Genomic DNA, 23,493 nt, shown 5'->3' with positions numbered 1-23,493 from the left:
CAGCTTCAGTATGTGTCTATTAGTGTATAGAAGCTGTTTGTATGGATGTGTATATGCCCATACAAACAGCTTGTATTATTGCAGAGGGGAGAATTTTTTTTAACATACCTCAATCAGCCAACCATGTTTTTTTACAGCCCCAATCTCTGCCTCTTTCTTGACCAGTTTGGCCCTTTTGCCCCAGTGGAGTTACCCACAGCAACCAGTCAGATCTTTGCTTTCATTTTCTAACTGGTACTAGACTGTTCAAAGCTAACTGCTAAATGGTTGCTACTGACGGTTTAATTTGTGTGAATTAGCACCTGATTAAGTAAACCTGTCCTATTTTGTTGAAGCTGAAGACTGTACCACAATATTATAATACATAACAAGATAGCACCTTATGTAGTATCGCTGCCTTCTCTGTGCAAAGCTTTTTGCACTAAATTAAACTGAAAATGTCTTCTATTAATGTTCACAGTACCAGTATGCTTCTTATATGAATGGCTGATGGGCATTTATGAGCAAAATTGCACCCATTCCGTGAATCCAACTCAAACGCTGTGCACTGCATCCAAACCTTGCCTCCAAGCTAGGAATTGAAAAATAAGCACCTGCTTTGAGGACACTGGGTGCAACATCCAAAGGGGTTGGTGAGCAACATGTTACTCTGCCACTGGTTGGGGATCACTGCCTTAGATGGCACTGAACAATAATGAATGGAGAGAGTGCCTGAAACTGCTGCCAACTGTATTATAGGTGCACAAGCGCACCCACTCATCCTGCGGTATTGATTCAGTCATATACCATACATGCTCCCTGCTAAGTTTCTAATGTTTTTCCTGGCTGAGAGTTTTTTTGTGTACTATAATTATTAACTGAAAAGTAAGCCAAAGCCCCAGAGACTTCATGAGCCCCAGTTTACAAGACCAATGCATTAACCCCTGAGCCAAGTGATCCATAGAACACCTAGCATAGTATTTTAAAGACATTACTTTGCTACTGGAAAAGTAAATGCTGTATTAGTCCTGACATAGAATTTACATTTCCACTGCTGAGTAGAGAAAGTGATTTATCTTGGGAAAAATGAGTGGACTAGGTTAAACATCACAACGCTCTTTCATCACTCAATAGCCATAGCTTCTCTACAGGGTTTGCTAGGACAGTATGGCGGTGCAATACACTATATTTTAAATTAGTCATTATGTCATTTCTGTCAATTGAAAATGGCTTTGCAAGTTTAGCCATATGGCAGCTCTTACTAATGTAATAGGTGTTTGTGCCACTGTTTGCATTATTTTGGCATGTTATGCTGCAGATTGTGTTTCTGCTCCTATATATTAGAACAGTAACCACTCCTGTATATAAAAGACATTAAAGGTTTTTAGGAAGATTGTCCCTTAAGTTATCTACTCCCTATTAATGACCAATCAGCAGGTGCATGGATGTCCATAAACAAGCATTAGGCTGGGCAATCACAATTAAGGATGCACGTGGGGGCAAATTTATTATAGGGTGTAAGCCAACATCACTGGTGATGTTGTCTATAGAAACCAATCAGTAATTAGATTTAAACAGTCACCTTCAAGCTACAAAACAAAAGTAAGGGTTTGGTTGGTTGCTACGGGCACCATCACCAGTGATGTTGGCTTACACACTATAATAAATATGCCCCTTTTAGTCTTAATGACCTCAGTAAGAATGGCTTTACCAAGGGGCACATTCATCAAAGTACGACAAGTCTGAATACAAAAAAATTCGTATTTTTACGACTTTTGCGTACATTTGCTCGACTTTTTCGTTTTTCACAACAAAAGAGCGTGACAAAATCGTATTGACGCGCCGAGTATGAAAGTTTCGGATTCATTCAAGCTTCGGTATCGTGATTTTCCTTGGGCCATGTTGGAGCTGCACAGTGCCATTGAGTCCTATGGGAGGAATCATGCACAGAAGGATCAAAGTCAGAAAGGTTTTCCTGCAGTTTACGATCATTCGGATACGAAAAAAACGTACTTTTCGGACATTATACGATTAGATTAGATTTTTTCGTATTTCAAGATACAAATTTTTCATACTTTAAAAAGCACAATACAAAAAAAATTGTATTTTATACAATTTTTCTGTATTGTGCTTTTTAAAGGTACGAAAATCGTACTTTGATAAATCTGCCCCCAAGTGCTCTGCATCCACGGAAAATACACAATACACTTGTTTTATTATACAGAAAATGCTATTCATTGCCCTTAATCTAAATAAGGGCTTAAATATATGAGTTACTGCATGAAATAAATATTTAAATATTGGGGAGTCAGTCACTGTTGCGCTGTCCAAGAAAGCAGCCTCCAATGCCTAAAGGCTGTTGGAATTGTGCCTTTTATATATACTCGGCAGGTCCAAACAGCACTGCATGCACCAGAGATCAGAAATACCCACTGAAAAAATGAAAAAAAAAATAATTTTAATATCTTTTCCTGTTGAAAATGTTTTCTTTGGTTCTGGATTGCAGACATTTATTGAGCATCCCACCCATTTGGGTTTAATTGATTTTTAGATTGTGCATATTATGAGACCACTACTGTAACACAGTGAAAGCAAAAAAAATTTTGTAAAATGAAAATAAAGCTGTGAGGTATGCTTTATCCAAACTGTATACCATCAGTCTGTGTGTGGCCCCTCAGGAGTAGGTGAGGTATATATACTGTATATTAGTAATATTATATATATCATATTTTAATAATATCTGAAATATCCAAAAAAAATATTTTAAACTAGAAATGGGAGTTTGAAAACAAACTTCATGTTGGTTTGAAAAATATGTGAAGTCGCTGACTGAAATCTGATTGGCTGTTGTTGGTAATGAAACCCGGCGTACAAGTCTTTGTGATTAATCCTAAAATTGACAAGAAGAAAGGAAGTCTTAATTTGGATATTTTGCACGTGATTTCAAACTGAGTAGTCTTGTGTAATAGATTGCTAGACATATTTTCAATTCAATGTATAAGCACAATTGTAACATTAGGCAACTTTAAAAATAGACAAAAGTGGCTAGTTAAACCCCCAAGATGGCAATGCTACATATGCATAGCTGTTATTTAGACTATATTGCAACTATTATTGTTTATAGCACGCTATATGAATTAGGCAAATGTGTGTCTGTTGTACTTGGCATTATATTGGGCACAGTGATCAGTTCCATTAGTGCAGATCCGATACTGTGCACCAAAGGACTGCTGCTGGCTGTTCCCATTCTCTGCTTGATTATTTTCTTTATAAGGATACGTTTCCTTGCAGCCCAAGTGAGTATTATGCAATTGGGTTAATACTTTATAGAAAATAGCACAGGTATCGGACCCCTTATTCGGAAACCCTTTATCAAGAAAGTTTAGAATTACGGAAAGGCCATCTCCCATATACTCCATTTTAATCAAATAATTCATATTTTTAAAAATTTCCTTATTCTCTGTAATAATAAAACAGTACCTTGTACTTGATCCAAACTTAAATATAATTAATCCTTATTGGAGGAAAAACAATCCTATTGGGTTTAATAACTGTTTAAAATTTTGTTTTGTAGACTTAAGGTAGGAGATCCGAATTATGGAATGACCCCTTATCCGGAAAACTCCAGGTCCCAAGCATTCTCGATAATGGGTCCCATATCTGTACATATGTAATAATTCACCTCTATAAAACATAAACATCATCCAACCCAACTGTTCTCCTATCTCCTTTTTTTCTACAGGTTTTCTCTTTTTAAGTGGGTTTTTGTCTCTATAAATATCAATCTGGTAATGTATACGGTTTCTTTTCCCTTTCCCTGTAATGTTTTATACAGATACTTGCATAAGTACCAGTGCTACTGTTTTTGTTTTTTGTCTTATTACCTCTTTTTGACTCAAGTTCAATGAATTGGCTTGTGCTGGACATACTTAGGCCCATGCATCACTTCGGCTTTCCATGTCACACAAAGTTTCCTCCAGCAGGCAACGTCTACCATTTAGCTTGAGTTTGATGCCCCATGGAGCGAGTTAGTCGCCAGCGATGAATCTCTGCTATTGCGGGTGACTACCTCACTATGAGAGTTGTGGGGCATCAACCTTAAAGTAAACAGACAAATAGAAGAAGATGCTTCCTCTATAGTTGCCCCCCCAGTTACACCTAAAGAGGAGGCTTCTTTTGCACTGCAACCCTCTTCATAAAGAAGAATCTCAGGGGTTGGGGTATAGCTAGCCGGGAATAGGAGCAGATGTACAATTAGGAGCTCCTTGTAACTCTGTTTGTACCCAGCCCATCATCAGGAATTACCAACTTAATATCCAGTGAAGCATCTTGGCTTAACAACAACGCTATTCTCCTTCAACAAATGTTTGGGTGAGAAATTTGTAACTCAGTGTAAAGCCTAAACCTGCCTGACATTGCTTCTCAGACACCAACTCACATTGCTAAGAGCATCATACATTCCCAACACATCTCTGCTAAATCTTATATATATTAGACATAGCATGCACAAGTGGCTAAATCATAACAAACTGAAAGTCTCAAGCTCAGAAACATTGTCTTATTAGTTGACCTTTCCCACCTGCAATTATACATTTAACTAAATGTGGTGCCACGGGATCCATGGAGCCCCTCTACTCAATGCTTCTGCTGCTTGTGAATAAATCATACTATCTGCTTCATATAACAGCAATGTACTAATGTTAAGTCTTGTCTTTTTAGATACACACATATGTGCAAGTAACTGTACTAAACAGATTCCATGACAAGACTAAAAATCAATGTGTTAAAAAGGAAAATTTACACGAAAAGTGCAATACACAGCCTTCCAGGATAAGTGAAAAGTAAATAACTATGGGAATTTGTCACATTAAAGGACAATGAAAGGTTAATATAAATTAAAAGTAAGTCTAAAGGCATTCTTTTTAAGTACTTACTGCATATCTAAATTCCCAGATCCCTGCTTGCTTCTCTGAGATATGGTGCTGGCAGCCTACAGCAGTGTGAAGCCTACAGTGACATCACTGAAATCTCTCTCCCCTTCCTGTAGGTGCCAGCGGCAGCATTCCTATTCTCTGAACATGTGTGTAACTTGATCCTGTCTCCTGTTCTGAGCTACACATGCCCACCAGCCAATCAGAAGCGGATCTGCCAGAGGGGAGGGGGGTGGGAGGGAATGAAACACATGTGCAGTATGAAGCAAGGAGGGAAAGGAAGGAAGAATACCTTTTTAGAGATGGCTGCCTGTTCTAGAAAATGTGAAGTAAGCGTGACTGAGTAAATATTTGATTAGGTGAGCCAAAAGTGTGGCGTTTTTACTAAACAATAGGAGGACTATTGGGCAGTATGCTTTTTACATTTTGACTTGCATTCTCCTTTAAGGCGTCACAAGCGCCATTACACATACACAATCTGTTTCTGTGTGTTTATAACAAACATGAGTCCTGTATTACCTTACAGCTGCCCAGTAGTGGCCGTGATATTATCCCCTCCATCCCCACTGTAAATAATATATGGAGGATTCCTGATCTAAGCTATGACTTCTAGTCCTATTTTGGGGCAGTGAGGGGAAAAATGGAACCTTGTTTGAGTAAAAATAAAAACAAATTGAAACAAATTGTATCATAACAACTTATTTGCCAAAACAACTGAACAGTATAGTGGATTTGTATAAAGATCAGAATCACAAGGTCTGTTCCATTCCAGCTCTTCAAGCATTTTCTGGCGTGCGTGTTACTCGGATATCTTGGCACTTCAGGTTTTTGTAGCCCAAACAATACAGTGAACTTTTCTTCTCAGTCGGAATCCCTCTTCTGGCAGCCATGTCAGCAGTTCTTTGTCATGGAATCATTTTATTCTGATTGTACGACTGCTCCTATTGGCTTGTGTAGGAAGAGTCTTCCCTGTAAATTGGGCCACAAAATCTCCTACTTCCAATCCCAGGGCAACACAACAAACAATGATTTTTGCACACAAATACACATCCTCTTTTATAAAGTGGATTTAGTTGTATTTCTGCACACTTGGAGCACCTGTACATTGGCTCAATAACTATGGGTGATGTTATATTCACAGTATAAAGACAAACAGGCCACTTAAACAATTGCCATGAAACACTGCTACCATGGCAGGATTTTTTTCTAACTACTGGAAAAAATCAGGGCCTGGAGATGACATGGGCATGATTAAATTGTATATGGCGCCACTCGCTCGCTAACTGCGCAATTAACCAAAATAAAATGCACCGAGTCACAGCACATGTGATAAAATGAAGTAAACTAGGAGGAAACTAAGGCACTGATGGCACAATATGTAAAATAAGCTTCCCAAGCAATAACCTCTTGCCTGTCCCTTACTCAGTACCACCCGTCTCTTACTGGTATATTACCAACAGCACAACCAGTCACTCAGCTGTTCCTCTCACACAGCAACCAGTCTCTCATATCTACCTCACCTACGACACAACCAGTCTCTCATATCTACCTCACCTACGACACAACCAGTCTCTCATATTTACCTCACCTACGACACAGCCAGTCTCTCATATCTACCTCACCTACAACACAACCAGTCTCTCATATCTACCTCACCTACGATACAACCAGTCTCTCATATCTACCTCACCTACAACAACCAGTCTCTCATATCTACCTCACCTACAACAACCAGTCTCTCATATCTACCTCACCTACAACAACCAGTCTCTCATATCTACCTCACCTACGACACAACCAGTCTCTCATATCTACCTCACCTACAACACAACCTGTCTCTCCACTATTTCACCTTTAGCACAACCATCAGTTGTTCTTCATGCACAGCCAGTTCCTTAAATGTACCTCACCCAAAGCCCAAAAGTCTCTCGTATGTACCTCACCCACAGTACAATCTGTGTCTCACGTGTATCTCACCCACAGCCCAACCACAAATTTAAAATAACCTAACCTACAACACCATCAGGCTCTCAAATGTACTTCACACTGAGCAAAACCTTAGTTGTTCTTCTGAATGTATCTAACTCAGAGCACAGCAAGAAGCATTCTCCTACATCTTCTTCACCCACAGATAAAAAAGTCACTCCACTAACCCTTACCCACAGCACAATCAGTCTTCTCAGTTGTACCTCACCAACAGCTCAACCAGTCAATCCCTGTATCTTAACCACAGCACAAGCAGTCAAATCAAAAACTCAAATGTATCTAACCCACACCACAACCAAAAATATACAAAACCCACAGCATAACAGGTCACTCCACGAGATATATTCCATAGAACATCCATTCTCTCAGTAATACCTAACCCACAGCACAAAGAGTCTTTCAAATGTACCTCATCAGCAGCACAGTCACTCCACTAGATGTCACCCTCTCCTCAACCAGTATTTTAATTATACATAACCCACAGCACATCCAGTCACTCCACTATTTATCATTTATCAGTCTATCAGTTGTACTTACCAAAATCATAACCAGTCAATCAAATACACCAACATTAGTTTCTCAAAAGCACCTAATTCACAGCACAACCAGTTAATCCAATCGACATAACTCACAGCATAACCAGTCACTCAAATACAACTACCAACATCATAAACAGTAACTCAAATGTACCTAACCCATAACACAACCAGTCACTCCATGAAACCTAACCCACACCACAAACAAACCTCTCAAATTCAAAGTCTCTCAAATATACCTAACTAACAGCACAACCATTTATTCCTCTATTGCTCACCCACAGCCCAATCAGTCTCACAACTGAACCTACTAACATTATAAACAGGCACTCAATTTAACCTAACCCATAGCACAACCAGTCACTCCACTACATCTCACCCACATACTAACCATTCTCTTATTTATACCTCCCACATACCACAACCAGTCACACAAATATGCCTGACCCATAGCACGAGACATTCAAGTAAATATCATGCACCTCACAACCATTTTCTCAATTATACCTAAGCCACACCACAACACAAATTGTACCTAAGAACAGCATAAACACTCACTCAAACCAGACACGCAACTAAATCTCACAAACATCCCCACAAGTATCTCAGTTACACCTAACTCAAGCCACACCTCAAATAAACCTAACCAAAAAACACCCAGTCATTCCACTATTCATAACCCGCAGCCCAATCAGTCTGCCTTGCAGTTTCACCTACAAACATTATAACCAACATGATGTGACTGCTCAGTTTACACTACTCCCTCCAGAAGCTATTCACTAAATTGGGAATGAACTCACCGCATTTTAACACAGTATATATATTAATTCGGCACTTGCACACTTAATATCCAATTATGCTCTCTATATAATGAATTTGTTTGAAGTAATTAATCTACAAAGCTACTAGAGCAACTATTGTGATGTTTTAATGAATTTCAATGTAATAATAAAAGTTGAGTTTTATGCTGAAGCACTAAATTTTCTATATTTTTCTATTTTGATATTGGTGGTAGACACCGTGTGCTCAGTGGAAATTGTATTACACACAGCTAGTACTGGTTATTTGTGTTAGTGAATTAAACATTATAACCAGTTACTGAAATGTAGCTCACCCATAGCACAACCAGACATTCAACTAAATGTAACACACACCGCCACAAGTTTCTTAAATACACCTAAACCACACCACAACAAGCCATTCCAGAATGCATCCGCCAAATCCCTATCAGTCTAGATCTCACCCACAGCCAAACTATTCTCTCAATTATACCAAACCCACAGCACAACCAGGCTCTCTAATACACCTAACTCACACTCCACTAGATCTAACCCACAGCACAACCAGTCACCTATACAACATACAACACTCAGCACAACAAGTCACTCCACTATACATCTACCCACATCCCAATCAGTCACTCAGTTGCACCTATCAACATCATGACCGGTCATTTATACGGACCCAACCAATAGCACAACCAGTCACTTAACTTAATTTCATCTACAGCGCAACCATTCTCTCAATTATTTCTAAACCACACCACAACCAGTTCCTCCAATACACCTAACCCACAGCACAACCCGTCACTCCACTATACATCACCTTCAGCCCAAAAGATCTCACCCACGGCCAAACTATTCTCTCTATTACATGTTGGCTGATTGCTTATACACGCAGATACTGGGCTGTGTGGTAATTTAAATCCCACTGATTAGCTAAAGCTAGGTGTCAGTTAAATGATACTGATATTTTTATACTTTTGAATAACCCTCAACAAGAGTTTAAGAAACCAATTCCTGTACTTAGTCACTCATCTATTTATTATGTTAAATTGAGAATCTATAAGAATATTAAAAGTGTTGTCTATCCTTTTCATTGACTCTTGTCCTTACTTGTTGCACAAACCCAGGGCTGCCATAAAGGCGCAACGGGCAGGGCTCTGGGTATCATTTGTCCCTGTAGGGAGCATTGAGAATGGTTTGATCTGGGTTAGCATTAAGCTCATAAGCTTGACTTCACACTATTAGCTGTCAGAAGCTATACATGTACTTGCACAGTACAGGTATGGGATCCCTTATCTGGAAACCTGATATCCAGGAAGCCCCAAATAGTCAGGCCATGTCCCATAGAGTCCTGTGTAAGCACGTAATTCTATTTTTTAATTATTTCCTTTTTCTCTGTAATAATAAAACAGTAACTTGTTCTTGATGGTAACTAAGTAGCATGAATCTATATTGGTGGGGAAAAGAAACCTATTTTAGGATTTAATGTTTCTTTAACATATAGTGATCAACATTATGGAAAATCCCAAATCCTAAGCAATCTGGATAATAGATCCTATGCACAGATTTGCCTTTTATATGTACATGCATTGTATGAGGAAGCCATAACTGTGACCATTATGTGACTTTAATCAAGCATTTAAATCAAATTGTTGAAATGATATTATGAATTTCTTATTCGGTACACACAAGACATTTCCTTGCACATGTTTAGGTATTAACACTGGGGAGAGAATATTTTGCTTTGGATCTGTGTGTCTGTGACCGAAATATTAAGCTTGCAGTAAAAGTCTATTTGGGGATTCTGGGAGCTGTAAATCCACTGTAAATTATATTGACAGTTTCCCTTTGGCTTCTCCTACCTACAAATACAGGAGCGTGGGATATACTGTATCTGGGCTTTGGTGTGTCCCCAGTTATTATGGATCTTATAGGGATGTATCTGTATCACAATTAAAGCTTTCCTGGCACAAACCCAACTGTTTATTACTAAACCTATGCCTGGCTGCTGCAGCTGTGACACATGGTTTTGGGGTAACACTGTGTAAACTATGTCTTCAACCAGTCAGTTGCATTGTCCCATCCCTAAGCCTGCTTCAGCCTCAGGTGATTGGCTGTCTCCTGTCACATGTTTAGCGTTATTGCTAGAGATCACAGCTCATTACCTGCTCTCTCTGTAAGTACATTTTGTAGCTAAATATTATAACTTTATGTTTATCATTCATGAATAGGGAGGAATTGCACATGTTGTAGCATTATTTATATAGCAGCAGGCAGAGATTTCTGCACATTCCCTGTGCCATTGACAGTGCTAAAGAGCCAGGATGGCAGTTAATGACAGTTGGGCAGCAGCTTTATGGATGGAAATATTAAAACATATCAACACAAACGTGTAGGGATATGTCAGTATCACTTTGATCTTTTGTGTCTGTCCTTTTGAAGTGATAGTTGCCAGAATCTATACTCATTTAGGGGGTGTTTAGCCAACTGCCAAACTCTGTTGGATGATGGTGGGAGTTGTAGTTCAGTAGCAGCTACATGGCAACAGGTGCTGCTGATAATGTATATTTTCTCACACACCTACATGAAGGGGCATATTTATTTTAGTGTGTAAGCAATTGAGTTTAAACTGTCACCTACAATTTAGAAAACAACAGCAAAAATGTGATTTATTGCTATGGGAAACATCACTGGTGATGATGGCTTGCAGACTATTATAAATATGCCCTAAGTCAGCCAATTCCCTTTCTGGTCTCCAAGCTATAGAGATGGTTGGACCCACCTGTTAAAGTATAAGAGCAGCTCCCAGTGGGCTCCAGCCAAGAACACTTCCCATCAGCCCTTTCTTATTCCCTACATAACTCATAACATTTAGCAGTATCTATAGCTAATATTTGTGAGTGTGAGCCATGGATATTAGGTTTCCCACTGGGCCCTAGGAGGCCCATTCCAACACTGGCTATACACACAATAGCAGGTAATAGATTTAGGAGAATTTAAAGGAAACACAATGTTCACGCCATGTCCATGTTTTGTAGCTTTCATGTTGCCTCCATATTAGCTGTGAAATATACCAATCTCTCTTCTCTATTACAGGAGAAACGGTTATGGGTTGCAAGCTGTGTAGAGTCGAGGTAAGGATGCTCACGTGTTCCCTTTTGTCTCTCTTAGGGGCCTGGGTAAAGAATATGGTGGCACTGGCATAGGGGGGTGTGGGAGTTCAGGGCAAAACAGATGGGGGCCAGGACCAAATTAAACACCTGGGCACGTGGAGCTCTACTTACATATCTGAGACAGATAATTACCCACACACACACACATTGTACTGATACAATCAGTTTTTAAGAAACCGTGATCTTAACTGGTGTGAGGGAATGTCCTTTAATTTTTTATAACTGTGTTCATTTCTACAGAACTCAATTATTCCTATAAAGCATGAAAATGCTTACGTGGAGATCCTAGAGATCAGTGATGTGCATGACTCTCTGGTGCAGTTTACTGCCACCTTAGAGCTGCCCGACCACCCGGCAAAGCCATCTTTCCTAGGTAAGTGTGATCAGTACTAAAAAACACTATTTAATTTCCATAGTAAGAGCCAGATATCTGGAAAACCAATTTTAATTTAAAGGACCCCGTCGCTAGATAATAATGACATCTATTGTATTTTAATTCTTGTAGAATCTCCACGTCCTGCTGGGAATGAAAAGGACCCTGGCTCTTCCCACAACATCGGAGGGGCCATTCCTTTTCATGAGCCTGAGGGCTCCGAGCCAGCAGAGTCTATGACCAGGGATACAGCCAGCCCCACCAATTTCATCTGGCCTTCATTTGTAAGTACATTGTATAAATGTTACATTTATATATACACACACACACAATTTTGTGACTATTTTCTTAATGTTATTTTATTTAACTTGCCAATATTAAGACCTCATACATGATATATATAAGTGTTGAGATGACATCCTGCTTAATGTTGGTTTCTTAATATGCTTTAATTCAGGATGCCACGGTGGAGGTCCCTGGTATAGTAAATACTTCCGAGGCACTGGTGGTCATTTTCGTGAGGGCTAATTCCTATGAACCACCAGCATTGCCAGTTTTATCGGGTAAGTAGGATCATGCACCGACTTCTTGAAGTTTATGATAGAGTTGATCATGCAGATTTATTAAACACAGTCCATCTAATGTATTGTTGATCCCTATATCCGGCCACCTGGGCCATCAACCTTAGGGTCTCCATAACTGGGGAGAATTTGACCTTGTACTCATATAGCATATAACTGATATCTCTCTGCCCTAGTATTCTTAGTGCATTTATGTGGATTATATGGGCATTTATGTTTGCTTTTAGTAATGGGATACATATATATTTATATAGGAGAGTATTAACACTTTTTTATGAAGTATAGTTCTAATATTGTACTTATAATGATGATAAACTGTATTATAATTTTGAGACAATTGTTCCATTTCTGCATGTTCAGAAGATCCTGATTGTGATGCTGGCATGTCCAATAACAACGGACTTATAGTTCCCAATCAGGAGCAAGATTCTGAGCCAGAGAAGGACACCGAGGATGATAATTCCACCTCTTCCAGTCCTCCATTACCAGTAAGTAGATTCTACAGACCTTTTATGTTACAAAAACCAATGAGAGTAATTAGATGAGTAAATCTTTACTTCAAGGTTTGCATTTGCAAAGTATTCATTTTTAATGGTACAAATGAAATTCATGCAATGTTCATTCTGTGCATAATACTCATTTGTCCTTTATTTGCAGCTCTGCAGTCCTGACTTTGGCTCAGATTTTGCCAATAACATACAGGGTGCTGAAGGACCATCTATCAGGTATCTGATTTGGGATAGATTCTTTTTCTTTTGTTTTAGAATTATAAGTTGCTTAAATATGAAAATACTAGTATTGCATAATTTGCACTTAGTTCTAGTTCATTTAGTTTATAGTAACTGGCTAATACCTTCTGGTGACTGGATACAACAGAAAAGTCACCAAATAAACTGTATATTAGATTAATCTTGTCTGTGAACATGAACAAAACATATATTAACTTTATTTTATTTTTTAGCCCTGTTGAGCCCAGATCTCCCTCACTTGGAAATTTCAACCTGGGCCCAGTGTTGGGAGAAGGAGCATTTGGGAAGGTGAGCGACTCATTGCACAGTTAGGTTTTAGTTACTACTGATTTACCCAGAGTGATTGAACTTTCTGTCTTCTGACTCCAGGTATTCCTAGCCGAGCACAAAAACACCAAAGAACTATGTGCTATCAAGGCCCTGAAAAAAGAGGATATTTTGAAAAGGGGCAACTTGGACAGGTCAGTGACAGGGGAGAGATTAATATTGCCCATATCTATGTCATCTTTTCTTGTTATATTCAGCATTATATGTAGGTTTTGTATCTGTCTGACCTCACATTCCTTTAAATTATTTGCATTTGGTTATTATCTGCTGTATTGCCCCGTGTCTGTTTATTAGGATAAAGGGTAAGTGTAATGTTCCCTTGTGTGAGTCTCACATGGTGATAATGGGATAATTTAACCCACAGTGTCTTCAAAGAGAAGGAAATCCTCCAGAGGGTGAGTTCTGCCGAACACCCGTTCCTAGTGTCAATGCATGGAACCTTCCAGACGGAGTCTCACCTATTTTGTGTGATGGAATATCTCCCTGGAGGTGACATGTATGAAATTGTAACATCCGTGGAACTGCAAGAACCTGAAGTCATGTAAGTAGAATGGGAATGAGGGAATTTTCTCAAAGGGGCACTTTCAGTGAAGCATCATCACAGCATATATTTTTACAATGTAACGTAATACACGCAAAGCTACACCTATCATACAGATAACTGCCTTTGTTCTCACTATGATCACCTCAATTCTCACACATCAGCTTATATATCAATAAAGAAAAAAAAATTAAAGTAACTGAATTTTATTTTTTCTCTTTTCAGGTTTTACACCGCATGTGTCGTTCTTGGCCTGGAGGCATTACACCACCTTGGCATTGTCCATAGGTAAGCATTAATATTAATAAAATCATCTTTATTTCCAGATCGAGCTGGTAACAGTGTGTTAATCATTGGCTTGCTGTTATTGTAAGGATTTCTTTTTGTATAACTACTAAACTATTGACTTGGTTTTAATTCAGAGATATAAAGCTTGAGAATTTGCTGTTGGACCGGGATGGCTACCTTAAGATCGTAGACTTCGGCCTCAGCAAAGACAGTAAGTGTTGCTTATAATTCTGGGGCATACAGGGGATAAGATCAGATTATTAGGTATTGTTATATTTAGATATAGTGTTATATATAAGTGGCATAAACAGATCTGACTGGGTGTGTAGTTTGAAAGGAAGCAGTTAAGGAAAGTCCCTCATTACTTTACATTAGGGCCCCAGATCTGCAGTTTCCTCACAGTGTTTCTTGTGTTTTAGGTATCTAGTAGAATTAAGTCTAAAACAACTGGACTTTTCTGAGTTTTTCTTGAAAACGTTTCACCACTCATCCAAGTGGCTTCTTCAGTTCAAATGACTGGTAGGGAATTCCCCGGTATTTAAACTCTTGATGGTAGTAGAGTCACAGACATCCAATCACAATGGTTCCATTGAACTTGTTCAGTTAGGTGTTAGCTGAAACTGACAGGTGTAAGAAGGTATGATCCAATCACAATGGTACCAAGATTCTCATTGATGAAGGTGTTAATCCTTCAAAGTACATGACTGGAAGTGTGAACTGTTGTGAAACTGCCGGGGTAAGGATGTCAACGCGCCATTGTATGTTGGTGACAAGCGGTGTCTTAGGCCCCCTCCTCTGTTCAGGGATGGTTTTTCCAGGTTGGCATAAATGGCCTCTTTCACACCTCTTTCAAACCATCTGTCCTCTCGGTCCAAAATATGCACGTTACTGTCCTCAAAAGAGTGACCTTTTTCTTTGAGGTGTAGATAGACTGCTGAGTCTTGTCCTGAGGAGTTTGCCCGCCTATGTTGGGCCATTCTCTTACAGAGAGGTTGTTTTGTCTCCCCAATGTATAAGTCTGAGCACTCTTCACTACACTGGACAGCATAGACCACATTACTTTTCATGTGCTTGGGTGTTGGGTCTTTCGGGTGCACCAGCTTTTGTCTCAGGGTGTTGCTGGGTTTGAAAAACACAGGAATGCGATGTTTGTTGAAAATTCGCCTAAGTTTTTCCGATGTTCCAGCAACATATGGGATGACTATGTTGTTTCGCCTGCTGTGTTCCTCCCTTCTGTTTGTAGGTCTGGTCTTTCTGTTGGTCTTTGATTTGGTTTTGATGAAGGCCCAGTCTGGGTACCCACAAGTTTTCAGAGCTCCTTTTAGATGTTTATATTCTTTCTCCTTAGCCTCTGCATTGGATGCCACAGTTTCAGCCCGATGATGTAGAGTCCTAATTACACCCAGTTTATGTTCCAAAGGGTGGTGGGAATCAAACAGCAAGTACTGGTCTGTGTGGGTGGGTTTCCTGTATACTTCAATATCCAGGTCCCTCCCCTCTTTGATAACTATAGCACAGTCCAAAAAAGCCAGTTTGCTGTCTTTCACATCTTCCCTTGTGAACGTGATGTTTTTGTCCACCGAGTTTATGTGTTTGGTGAAGGCTGGAACCTCGCGTTCTTTAATTTTGACCCAGGTGTCATCCACATATCTGAACCAATGACTTGGTGTTGTTCCCTTGAAGGTGTCCAGGGCTTTCTTTTCCACTTCTTCCATGTAAAGGTTCGCTACAATTGGAGACACAGGCGAACCCATGGCACAGCCATGTTTTTGTCTATAGAAAACTTCCTTATGCTTGAAGTAAGTGGTATTGAGACATAGGTCCAGTAAGGAACAAACTTGTTCTGGGGTCAGCTTTGTTCTGCTGCTGAGGGTGGTGTCTTGTTTCAGCCGTTTCCTCACTGTAGTTATGCTATAGTGCTATAGTTATCAAAGAGGGGAGGGACCTGGATATTGAAGTATACAGGAAACCCACCCACACAGACCAGTACTTGCTGTTTGATTCCCACCACCCTTTGGAACATAAACTGGGTGTAATTAGGACTCTACATCATCGGGCTGAAACTGTGGCATCCAATGCAGAGGCTAAGGAGAAAGAATATAAACATCTAAAAGGAGCTCTGAAAACTTGTGGGTACCCAGACTGGGCCTTCATCAAAACCAAATCAAAGACCAACAGAAAGACCAGACCTACAAACAGAAGGGAGGAACACAGCAGGCGAAACAACATAGTCATCCCATATGTTGCTGGAACATCGGAAAAACTTAGGCGAATTTTCAACAAACATCGCATTCCTGTGTTTTTCAAACCCAGCAACACCCTGAGACAAAAGCTGGTGCACCCGAAAGACCCAACACCCAAGCACATGAAAAGTAATGTGGTCTATGCTGTCCAGTGTAGTGAAGAGTGCTCAGACTTATACATTGGGGAGACAAAACAACCTCTCTGTAAGAGAATGGCCCAACATAGGCGGGCAAACTCCTCAGGACAAGACTCAGCAGTCTATCTACACCTCAAAGAAAAAGGTCACTCTTTTGAGGACAGTAACGTGCATATTTTGGACCGAGAGGACAGATGGTTTGAAAGAGGTGTGAAAGAGGCCATTTATGCCAACCTGGAAAAACCATCCCTGAACAGAGGAGGGGGCCTAAGACACCGCTTGTCACCAACATACAATGGCGCGTTGACATCCTTACCCCGGCAGTTTCACAACAGTTCACACTTCCAGTCATGTACTTTGAAGGATTAACACCTTCATCAATGAGAATCTTGGTACCATTGTGATTGGATCATACCTTCTTACACCTGTCAGTTTCAGCTAACACCTAACTGAACAAGTTCAATGGAACCATTGTGATTGGATGTCTGTGACTCTACTACCATGGGCGTCCACAGAAGGGGGCAAGAGGGGGCACTTGCCCCCCCCTGGAAAAGTAGCAAAAAAAACAAAAACCTTACTCCGTTTCTGCAGTCCCCTCAAGCCCGTTTTTGCTGTGCTCCGATTGGATCTTTCTTCTTGTGGATTCTCCAATCAGAGCACAGCTTCCTTGACAGACAGTAAAATTGACCAATCAGAGCACACATGCACACAGGGATCGGGAGATTTTGCAAACTGGAAACAGAAATAAAGACTGAAAAGAAGAATCTGCCCCTGTAACTTTACCTAAGAACCAACTCTCAACTTTTGCTGCAGTTTTCATCCCACAGGTACTATACCCAGGCACTATACCCAGGTACTATACCCAGGCACTATACCCAGGCACTATACCCAGGTACTATACACAGGCACTATACCCAGGCACTATACCCAGGCACTATACCCAGGCACTATACCCAGGCACTATACACAGGCACTATACACAGGCACTATACCCAGGTACTATACACAGGCACTATACCCAGGCACTATACACAGGTACTATACCCAGGCACTATACCCAGGCACTATACCCAGGCACTATACACAGGCACTATACACAGGCACTATACACAGGCACTATACCCAGGCACTATACACAGGCACTATACCCAGGCACTATACACAGGTACTATACACAGGCACTATACCCAGGCACTATACACAGGTACTATACACAGGCACTATACACAGGTACTATACACAGGCACTATACCCAGGCACTATACCCAGGCACTATACACAGGCTCTATACCCAGGCACTATACCCAGGTACTATACCCAGGCACTATACCCAGGCACTATACCCAGGCACTATACCCAGGCACTATACCCAGGCACTATACCCAGGCACTATACACAGGCACTATACACAGGCACTATACCCAGGCACTATACCCAGGCACTATACACAGGTACTATACCCAGGCACTATACCCAGGCACTATACCCAGGCACTATACACAGGCACTATACACAGGCACTATACCCAGGCACTATACCCAGGCACTATACCCAGGTACTATACAGTTCTAAAGAATCACTAGCTGACATTAAATTGTTTTTTGCCTGACCTGACATCTATAATAATTTATAATCTATCCCCTACCCTAACACATGGAGGGTAAGTTAACTCTTTCCCTCTGAAAAAGCTCATTGTGTGTTTATATATGTGTTGTTGTTTTTTGCACTTACTATTTTTTTTTTTTTTTTGTCATTGTTTTGTTCATTTATAGTAAGTTACAGTGGGGCCAATGTTGTGTATCAGTGCCAGTGTTATAGTGCCAGGGCCTGAATATCTGCCATCTGTACCCACTGCTTCTCACTGTATATAATGTGCTGGGTTTGTAAATACAGACTGCGTCTCACTGTATATAATGGGGAGTCAGTACCCACTGCCTTTCTTGCTATAAAACTAACATAAACACATCTAAAGGGGTGGTTCACTTTTAAGTTAACCTTTAGTATGTTATAAAATGGCCTATTCCTAGCAACTTTGCAATTGGTCTTCCTAATTAATTTTTTTGAATAATTTGCCTTTCTCTTCTGCCTCTATACAGATTTCAAATGGGGGCCAAAAAATATTGCTCTGTGAGGCTACAATTTTATTATTATTATAATTTGTATTACTTATTTTTCCAAGTAGGCCCCTTAACTATTCATATTCCCATCTCTTGTTTAAATCACTACCTGGTTGCTAGGGTAAATAAGACCCTAGCAACCAGATAGCTGCTGAAATACCAAATGGAGAGCTGCTGAACAAAAAGCTAAATAACTGAAAAACCATTAAAAATAAAAGTGAATTCGAATGCGAACTACCCCTTTAAGCTAACTGATCACAAACACAAATGTTTGCAGATCCCCTAACAGAAGTGCGCGTATGAATACTTTTACTACTAATACTAAACATTTTAGGGTAAAAAAAAAAAGCACCCCCACCCGCACTTTTGTACAGTATCCCTGGAAGTCAGTGGGAACGGCAAGAGGTAGTTGGGAGGTTAACTTTTTACGTCAGCAGCGAATCCACTAAGTGTCACATTAGCTGTAGGTCAGTCTGTGTATGGGCCATATTTAGCCTCCCCTAGTATCATCCTGCAAAAAAAAAAAAATATATATATATTTATCTGTTGCAGGATGATGCTAGCTTACTTGCCCCCCCTTGGAAAATTTTCTGCGGACGCCCATGTCTACTACCATCAAGAGTTTAAATACCGGGGAATTCCCTACCAGTCATTTGAACTGAAGAAGCCACTTGGATGAGTGGTGAAACGTTTTCAAGAAAAACTCAGAAAAGTCCAGTTGTTTTAGACTTAATTCTACTAGATACTGTATATCATGACCTGGATGAATGAGAATCTTCATAGACTTGTGTTTTAGGATTTGGATACAGCGACCGCACTAACACCATGTGCGGCACAAAAGCTTACATCGCCCCCGAGATCTTCCTGAAACATGGATACGGCATGCCCGTTGACTGGTGGGCCCTAGGAATCACCACCTATATAATGCTCATGTGTGAGGTAAGCACAATTCCTATATTATCAACTTACATTGGGGAATCATTGGGGTTCATATTGAAACACATCTCTTAGGAATGTTGTTTCGCTAAAGAAATAATGATTCACTTTTTCAGTTACCATTCAACAACGAAGACCCGGTTGAGCTAATGCAGAGCATCGTTTACGACAACATCGAGTTACCAGACTATGTATCAGAGGATGTCTCTGCATTTATAAAAGAAGTAAGTTGGCCCCAGCAAATCAGTATCATGTGCCTTTAGTCACTTTTTATACTAAGGGCATACATGCTGTATAGTTATTATTATTACTACCATGATATAAATATGGCCTTTAGTGTGTTTTAGTGGCATTTACAGGCTTTCACTGAACTTTACAATATGTATTATTACCCCAGAGAGTCCCTTCTATTCCATAGGGTCAGGCTATGAATGTCAGGAGCAGCGGGTACTCAGTTTAGTAAAGGGGTATTACTGATAATGGCTTGTCCCCTAAATACAGAACTTAATCTCTGGTTCATATAAGCAGTTAATAAATTAAATATGAGCTTAATTAGTCCATTCAAGCAGTTACATATGCATATGGTTACTTTCTCTATGGGGTTGGAAAATTGCTTGTATTTCCTGGGTGGATACTTTCCCAGTAGAATAATAAAATAGACATAAACAATAATGATTTAACAACGTTTGTTTTTATATTTTGTAGCTTTTAGAAAAAGATCCAGAATATCGCCTCGGTTCGGGTGAGGCTGGTGCAGAAATGGTGAAACAGCACCCCTTCTTCAAAGTAGGTTTCTATTCTATTCCTTTCAATTTACAAACAGAAAAGCATTAATGAATATTGCCGTAGCCTCGTAATGCATTATATAATTTCTTGTACCAGCAATTCTAGTTTTTGGACCAGATACTCATCATTAAATATTACCTTTTCATTTAACTTTCAGGATATGGACTGGGACCATCTAGTACACCGAAGAATAAGGCCTCCATTTGAACTGGACAACCAAGACCACCTGGAGAGCCAAGAGAACCCTGAATGCCAAGCTCCAGCACTGACACCGCCTGCTGTAAGGATTCCATCAGAGCTGCAAGAGGCATTCAGAGGATTCTAAATGAACATCAAATAAGTAGACGGAATAGATGGGGAGGGTGGAGGGCCAGTCCATATCTATAGAAGAAGTCCATTCATGAAGATCAGAGATCTAGAATATCGAAGATCCAGAATACCTAGAAAGATCCAGAACATCGCCTCGGTTCGGGTGAGGCTGGTGCTGAAATGGTGAAAGAGCACCTCTTTTTCAGAGTAGGTTTCTATTCTATTTATTTTGATTTACAGACAAAAAAAGCACTAATGAATATTGCCAGAGCCTCAAAATGCATTATAACTTTTTTTTCCAGCAATTCTAGTTTTTGGACTAGATACTTATTATGAAATATCACCTATCTTTCAGGGTATGGACTGGGACCATCTATTACACCGAAGAATAAGGCCTCCATTTGAACTGGACAACCAAGACCACCTGGAGAGCCAAGAGAACCCTGAATGCCAAGCTCCAGCACTGACACCGCCTGCTGTAAGGATTCCATCAGAGCTGCAAGAGGCATTCAGAGGATTCTCAATGAACATCAAATAAGTAGACGGAATGGATGGGGAGGGTGGAGGGCCAGTCCATACCCATATAAGAAGTCTATTCATATAAAGTGACGATCAGGTGACCCACCTTAATAAGTTCTGACTGAGTAGGCTAATGTAGGAATAGTCTGCTCATGGTTTGTAACATATTCCAAAACTTCACCTGTATAACAGGCAAGTAAGATCTAGAAGCAAGGTGAGAAACTGTATTTTTATCATTGGTAGCACCCGAGCAGCTGAGATTTAGGCCCAAAGCCTAATATAGGCTTATAGAAGAGCAGGCCAAGACTCCCTGTGGTTTGGGATAAGTGACAAACAGGAAAGTAAAACCTGGCACCAAGTTAGCAAACAAACCAATAGTTGGCACTACCTCACATTGTTTGTATTTGCTTTCTGGTAAGGTTGTAGTTGCCACCTTGGGAGATCCAGAGAAGAGGATATTGAAGATATTAAAGATGGTTACCATGTTTATCTACGCCAAGGTATGAAAAGTAGGTTTATTCCTAAACAGAATGAAGGATGTACCATGGGGTTTTTTGCATAGGCATTCTATCCTATGAAAATCATTTTGCCTCAAATGGGCATTATGAAAGAGTACAGGGCACTGAAAAACTCAAATAGTAAACATGGGTTTCTTACTGTTGGCGGTTAATGAGCATTCCTTATGTTAGATTTGGTTTTTGCACACCATTTGTACCCCCACGTGGATAACTGGTTAATTTGCAGAATTAATTATGAAGTCTATAATAAAATCATCTACAATGCTGAATGATTCATCTGACTGCTTATTTATTTATAATCAACACATAAGTTTAGTTGCCCTTTAGATGTAAATCCCATTCTGTGATTCTGTTTTTCAGATATGAGACAGCGTGGCAACAGTCAAAGGAACTCTTATTCTGTAATGAAGATCATGGATCATATACTGAACATTGTACCAAACACTCACTGGAGTCCGTGTAAAGAAAGAAGCCTGTACCCCACCTGCCTAGTGCCACCCACTTTTCCTACTCCAATAGGCACTATTTCATATATAACTTGTTTGTTCTGCTCACATTATGTATATAATTATACAAATACAAATATTGCTTCTAAGAATATCATCTGTGTGATTATTAATGTCTGTAAAGTGAAGCGTGAATGTGTTGTTGCTATGCGCTATATAAATAACACAATAATAAACTCAGCAGTGCTGTCCTTTTCAGAAAAGTGCCTCTGGTGAAAGAATTGCCATCAGCACCACCATGTACCTGGTTTATGTGTATATAGAAGGGAAGTCAGGGAGTTTATAGAAAAGCCAACCTGCGGCCCTCCAGCTCCAGTACCATTTTAACTCTGTGCATCTTACTACTCTACTGTGACGCTTATAAGAAGCTGGAGGTACCACATTACTGTAATGCAGAGAGGCTCCTTTCCATACGGCTAAAGCAGTGAACAATTCTTAAAAAAATCCCAAAATCACCACAAGGAGTCCTAGTAGGAATAGTAAGTATGAATAAAAAAACACCACAGGGACTCCTAATTGGAATGATAAATATGAGTAAAAAGCACACAATATATATAAGAATATATTAAAGAAAGTGCACTTGTACTTGTTTCCAAACATTCTGTAGTATGGTAAAAAAAAAAGAGACATGTCCATCCCTCCCGGCTTAATAATAAGGCGAGGTGCCCTCTGTGAGGGTGAATAAGTAGGGGGTACAAGGAGACACAGAATGGCAGAAAACAGTAAATAGGAAATGTGGATAAGAATTCTCAGTTCTTCTCCCTCATTGAGACTAAACCTGTCCCTGGTGTATTTAGGACTTGCAGTAGAATGAATAAGGTTAAAAATAAAAATAAATGGGAAAAATAAGCAATGAGCAGGAAAATGTAATAAAATGTGAGCTTCTGCATTTTAAAAGTGTAATCCTGATCAGCTTTACAATATTTCCAATAGTTATAAAGTTTTTTGTATGTTTTATTTGCCATATGTATTAAAATATCTGGCATTTAAATTGCCTGCACAACTGATTCTGACACCTGAAACAATGTCACAGAAGCTGAAGTGTTCCCCTTTCTAAACGTGTTTGTATAAATGGATCCCTTATGCTAATTCCAAGCAATCATTCCCACTGTTCTATTGAATACATGCCATAGCATTGGGCAATCCTGCTGCTGCACTTCTCTCACTTCTCTG

At 39.8% G+C, this 23,493-nt stretch overlaps 1 protein-coding gene across 1 annotated transcript; it reads left to right on the top strand.

Annotated features, from left to right (window-relative positions):
- Nucleotides 1–12,712: 12,712 nt before the first annotated feature.
- Nucleotides 12,713–22,396, top strand: LOC101731553 (serine/threonine-protein kinase N1). The gene is made up of 10 exons (XM_031900630.1): nucleotides 12,713–12,832; nucleotides 13,002–13,069; nucleotides 13,306–13,381; nucleotides 13,463–13,554; nucleotides 13,785–13,961; nucleotides 14,187–14,249; nucleotides 14,384–14,460; nucleotides 19,543–20,468; nucleotides 20,626–21,796; nucleotides 22,175–22,396. Exons 1-8 carry the CDS (start codon nucleotides 12,728–12,730, stop codon nucleotides 19,755–19,757), a joined length of 873 nt encoding a protein of 290 aa, XP_031756490.1. The 5' UTR covers nucleotides 12,713–12,727; the 3' UTR covers nucleotides 19,758–20,468; nucleotides 20,626–21,796; nucleotides 22,175–22,396.
- Nucleotides 22,397–23,493: the final 1,097 nt, after the last annotated feature.

This window comes from Xenopus tropicalis, chromosome 4, assembly GCF_000004195.4.
Source record: "Xenopus tropicalis strain Nigerian chromosome 4, UCB_Xtro_10.0, whole genome shotgun sequence".
NCBI classification, from domain to species: Eukaryota; Metazoa; Chordata; class Amphibia; order Anura; family Pipidae; genus Xenopus; species Xenopus tropicalis.
The sequence above is the reverse complement of the archived record's forward strand: the minus strand, read 5'-3'. Positions and strand labels throughout refer to the sequence as shown.